This window comes from Hyperoodon ampullatus (assembly GCF_949752795.1).
Source record: "Hyperoodon ampullatus genome assembly, chromosome: 11".
NCBI lineage: Eukaryota > Metazoa > Chordata > Mammalia > Artiodactyla > Ziphiidae > Hyperoodon > Hyperoodon ampullatus.
In genome coordinates, this window is record NC_136924.1 from 31,134,638 (window position 1) to 31,140,049 (window position 5,412).

The window sequence follows — 5,412 nt, forward strand, 5'->3', positions numbered from 1 at the left end:
TTTTTTTTTTGCGGTATGCGGGCCTCTCACTGCTGTGGCCTCTCCCGTTGCGGAGCACAGGCTCTGGACGCGCAGGCCCAGAGGCCATGGCTCACGGGCCCCACCGCTCCACGGCATGTGGGATCTTCCTGGACCCGGGCACGAACCTGTGTCCCCTGCATCGGCAGGCGGACTCTCAACCACTGTGCCACGATGGAAGCCCAGTAGGGGGATTCTTAACCACTATGCCACCAGGGAAGCCCTATGTGCAGTTTTAATTTAGGATATGCTCTACTTTTTAAAAAGCATTGAGCTTTAGTTCTCATGATCACAGTATGGCTGCTGCAACTCCTGCTATTATACCTGTAGACCAAGGAAGAAGAAAAGGGAAGGACAAAGGGCAAAAGCCAAGAGCCAAAGAGTAAATTCAGTTGATCCTTCACTTAAATAGACTTCTCAGAAGCCTTTCTCACTTACTTATCATTGGCAAGGATTGTTTTTATGTTTCTTTGATTGGTGTCAAATTCACTTTTCTTAATGGGGCACTCAATTTTATGGACTTCCTCTCATTCTATTATGTTGTAGGAAATGTGTGAGAGAGGAAATTATGCTCATTAATTTAGACTTAAATGAGGAAGAGAGGAGTGCTATTAACACCAAGCCATCTTAATTTCCATAAAGAAAATACCCAAGGAACATAATTTAAGTCGTTCCTTTATCAGATTCTGCTTCATTCAGCTTGGATTCCAGCCAGACCTTGTCCTCCTTCTCCAGCTGCACAATGACAGTTCCCAAAGCATGTTTGTGACTGTCTTTGGCTTGGGCTTGCTTGCATCTGACCTGGATGCCATTCCTCATGAGTCCTATCTTCACAGATCTCTGAAACAGCTCACTGTCAAAGGCAAAATTGTACACACCAGGGGTGGTGCAGCTGAACACTCCAGTGGTCAGATTAAAGTGGTCCTGCTGGTTGTACAGGGCTTCCTTGAAAACAACGGGCTGGAAGGGCTTTGGGAGAGGTTCACTAAGCTTCACGAAAAAGGCAGATTTTGGTGGCAGTGGGCACCTCTCAATAGCTCCAGGTAACCCTCTTTGTCCCATTTTTCCTGGATGACCTTGAGGACCTTTACACAAGATATACAGACAAAGGAAGGAGGTAATTCTGAACTCATGCATTTTATGATCAGCGTACTTCTGTCTCCCTCCCTCCCATCCACCTTTTTTACTTATAATCTTAAAGATTCTCTTAAAGTTTCTTTCTCTATTCTGTGGGAATAGCATCCAGTGCTTACTTTTGTCATAGCTTTTACCACACTGAATTGTAACCCCTTCCTTAAGCACTTGTGTCCTTGACTACGTGCCTCATTAGAGTGCCCAGCTTGTAGTTAGCATTCAAAGTATGTTTTCTGAATGCATAAGCGCATGAATTGTTTTTCTTAACTTATCCCAAAGGCAGAACCATATGTTTTCTTTATTATAAACCGTATAACCAAGGACCACTTTCTGTAGGAACTGATGCAGAAAAATCCAGAAATCATATTGTGCTATAGCTAAAAGAGCACAGATCAGTTGTACTGAAACCCACGTAAGCATTAGTCACCTGTGGAGCTCAAAAGGCTCACTGATGCCCTGGCTGCACTCTGCTTCTTCTAAATCTGAATCCCTGGATGTGGAGCTCAGGTTAATGATGTACACAGGTCAATCTGATGCAAATCATTGTCCTCAGGTATCCAAGTGCCAGAGTGAGTGTTCAGAGCTGAATGGCGATCTAATCCCCAACCTGTTGGTATCTTTTCATGATACCACCTTGCCCCTGATTTTGTGGGAATCACCACTGCTTCAGTGTGAAATATGTGCTGCCACACTGCACAGAAATAACAATGATATTTGTAAGAGTACATCTACTTAAGTGCTATTCAAGCTATTTTCTCAAGCTAGTTATCCTGACTGATAACCAAGCATATAAGCACCACTGATGTCTTTTTTAGAATACAAAGTTACCTTATTCTCCCAAATACATGACTGAACTTCAAAATTAAAGAACAAACTGAGTATTCATGCATGTTTTGTATGGTATGCTCTCTAAATTCTAAATTCAACCATTTTCTCTAATCTAGCAAAAAAGATTTGTCTCTAAATGTTTTACAAGTGAGTTATTTTTCACCTTGTGTTTGTACGTTTGTGGGTGTGTGCATGTGTGCATGTGCATGTGTGTAGCTGAGTGATCTTTCTTACCATGTGAATCAAAATGTATCTCAATTTAGAACTTACTATGTTTTTCCAATTCTAGAGGGAGAGCTAACTAGTGGGAAAATACTGGGTCTCTAGCCAAGAGCTGCAGTATTGGTGTGTGAATTCCCACTGAGCTCCAGCCAAACATTAATTCTTCATTCAGGGAGCACTTCTTGTTGCATAGTTGACTATGTGTCACCTGTCCCATTGCCAATTTCTCTATGTATATTAGATTGAAATGTTTACAGTGTCAGTACTTCCCTGATTTTGCCCCACAAAACAGCAATTTTGAATGGTTTAACCTACTGTAAATAGTAGTATGCAGATGGAATCCCATTCTTGGAGATCTTTTCAAAGTACAAACCAACTGCCTCAAACCCAGTTTGCTCCTCAACAAGGTGGTGAGAGGATGGGGATGAATTTGTGCTACAGATACTTTTCCCCATAAGAATTCTCCCACATTTCTTTATACATACACTAAATGAACCTAATATATGTTTTTGTCCTTGCCCCGTGGCATGCTGTGTATGAATAGCAACCAGAGTTATAGTTTTGGGTCTCCACTCCAGTGGTATATCAAATATCCTGAGAGCTTTCTAAACATATGGGTAATTTGCATCTATTCCCAAGTTTCTGATTCAGTAACTGTAAGATGAAGTTTTGACATTCTGATGCATAATCAGAGTTGAGAAACAACTCATAGGCATTGAAAAGAAGAAATGTCTTGCTTCAGCCATCTTATCAGGCTCATTTAGGAGTTTAACTGGGTCTGTGAACATTACAACCAAAGAGGGAAAAGAAAGAACAGTAAAAGCAAAAGAAAACAATCTCTCACCTTCTTAACCAGCTATTCCCAAAGGGCCTGGAGGGCTTGGGGGTCCTGGGGATCCCCTAAGTTCGCAGGGTTCAGAATTTCCTTCAGCCTTGAGATCAGCTGGGGCTGATGTTATGGACAGGGCCCGAATCCAGAAACCTAGAGCAGAAGAGTAACGGGAAAAGTTCACATAGACTGGAAAATGCTGCTGCTGCTCTTGAAGGATCATGTTCCCACCCCGTCAAAGGGATGCAAACCCTCACAGTCCCAAGGAGTATCCATTACTGTGGGCATCCACATCAGTGCTGGGACTAGGGTCAGAGATGGTTAGGAACGTTCCAAGGGCATTATCCCATGTTATTGAACCCTCCCCAGATGGGGCACAGAAAAGACAAAAGGGACCTGCTGATCTTTCCTATTGGAATCCAGTGTTGCTTCTTCCAACTTATGCCTCTGCGGCCTAGAAATAGTCTCTGGCAGTCACATTCAATACCTGGTGTTAGGTGTGATGATTTGGTATCTGAAGTCCACTCACTAAAGCATTAACGTTGTGTCTATAGAGAAATTGCCTAGTTTCTTTTTCTCTCAGTTTTCCGTTGTGTCTATAGAGAAATTGCCTAGTTTCTTTTTCTCTCAGTTTTCCCACCTATACATTGGGATAATTACACCTATCTAAGAGGGTAGCATAGGGTTTGGGGATGATATAATAAAGTATCTAGCAGAGTGAAGGCACAAGGCTGACTCCCAATATAAGATTGTCCTGACGTTTGCTCTTCTTTGAATATATCTAGGTTGTAGAAATTTTCCTTGATTGACATCCTTTTATTCCCATTAACAAAGCAAAGCCTGGACATGGACTTAAATCTAAAACAATAGGTCACCAATACTTACAAATTCTAGAGGAAATTGTCCCCCAGAGACGGAAAGCACTGTCTGTCCTGATAAATCAACTATTGTAGCAGAGTGGTCCTAAATGTTACCTTACAAGTTTAATTTTTGTATCATCTTAATACTTGCTTTAAAAGACAACTAAGGGCTTCCCTGGTGGCGCAGTGGTTGAGAATCTGCCTGCCGATGCAGGAGACACGGGTTCGTGCCCTGGTCTGGGGAGATCCCACATGCTGCGGAGCGGCTGGGCCCGTGAGCCATGGCCACTGAGCCTGCATGTCTGGAGCCTGTGCTCCACAACGGGAGAGGCCACAGTAGTGAGAGGCCCACGTATCGCAAAAAAAAAAAAGACAACTAAGCCACCAATCATATCCTTGGTAATAAAATTGTCTCTAATTTCTGATCCCATTGATGACTTACAAAATGGTAAGTCAAGTAAGTAAGTATGAAAGTAAGTCAATAAAATCGGTATTAGAAAAATCTGAGAATTTTAAAAAATATTTATTTATTTATTTTTTTTTTATATTTGGCTGCATCGGGTCTTAGTTGTGGCATGCAGGATCTTTCGTTTCGGGGTGCGGGCTTCTCTCTAGCTCTGGCATGTGGGCTCCAGAGTGCGTGGGCTCTGTAGTTTGCGGTATGCAGGCTCTCTAGTTGTGGTGTGCATGCTTAGTTGCCCTGCGGCATGTGGGGCGTTAGTTCCCCCACCAGGGATGGAACCCATGTCCCCTGCATTGGAAGGCGTATTCTTAACCACTGGGCCACCAGGGAAGTCCCAAGAATTTGTTTCTCAAAGTCTGACAAAGTTTCACACATCCCAACTCTGACACTTCCCAACTGTGCAACCTTGGAGAAATTACCTAAACTCTTTTTCAGCCTCAACTATACAGTGGTGCTATGAATTCCAACTTAAGTCACAGAATTTCTTAGAGGTGAAAGAGTATGATGTAATAAATGTGCCTGCCATGATGCATGGTACATCAAACAGTCCCCATATATTAACTCCTGGCCCCTGGCCCCTACTCTCTACATTCTAATGAAAACACTGTACATATTTGAGCATCTTTATGACTAGAAATTATTGATGGTTTCTCATATGAAAGCCTTGGGGCATCTTAAAATAATTTTAAGATGGTTATGAGAAAATCCCAAGTGTTCAGGCACTTGCATAGCCCTCATTTTATTTTTGTCATTTTCTAGATCCCTCTGTGAGTTTGGGAGAGTTTCAATATTACATTCCTCATTGGAGAGAAGAAAAAATTGAGGTCCAGAAAAATGGAAGTATTTGGACTCCTTTGAGAGTGTTTTACAGGATGGAACTTGTTCTGGAATATTCTTCTGTTTACTCTTAGGTGATTGTGCTTTCATTTAATTATGGCTGGGATCTCACATGACTGGAGATTAGTGGGGAACACCTTGTATGTTCAGAGTCTAAAGTATACCCCACACCCCCTGCCCCCATATAAACATCCACAGACATATACCCACTCACCACTCAA

General features: G+C 42.3%; 1 protein-coding gene across 1 annotated transcript; it reads right to left on the reverse strand.

Moving 5' to 3' along the window:
• Positions 1–681: 681 nt before the first annotated feature.
• Positions 682–3,254, reverse strand: LOC307060368 (hibernation-associated plasma protein HP-25-like; the record flags this gene model as incomplete). The annotated part of the gene is made up of 2 exons (XM_079714892.1): positions 682–1,103; positions 3,056–3,254. 2 exons carry the CDS (start codon positions 3,252–3,254, stop codon positions 682–684), a joined length of 621 nt encoding a protein of 206 aa, XP_079571018.1.
• Positions 3,255–5,412: the final 2,158 nt, after the last annotated feature.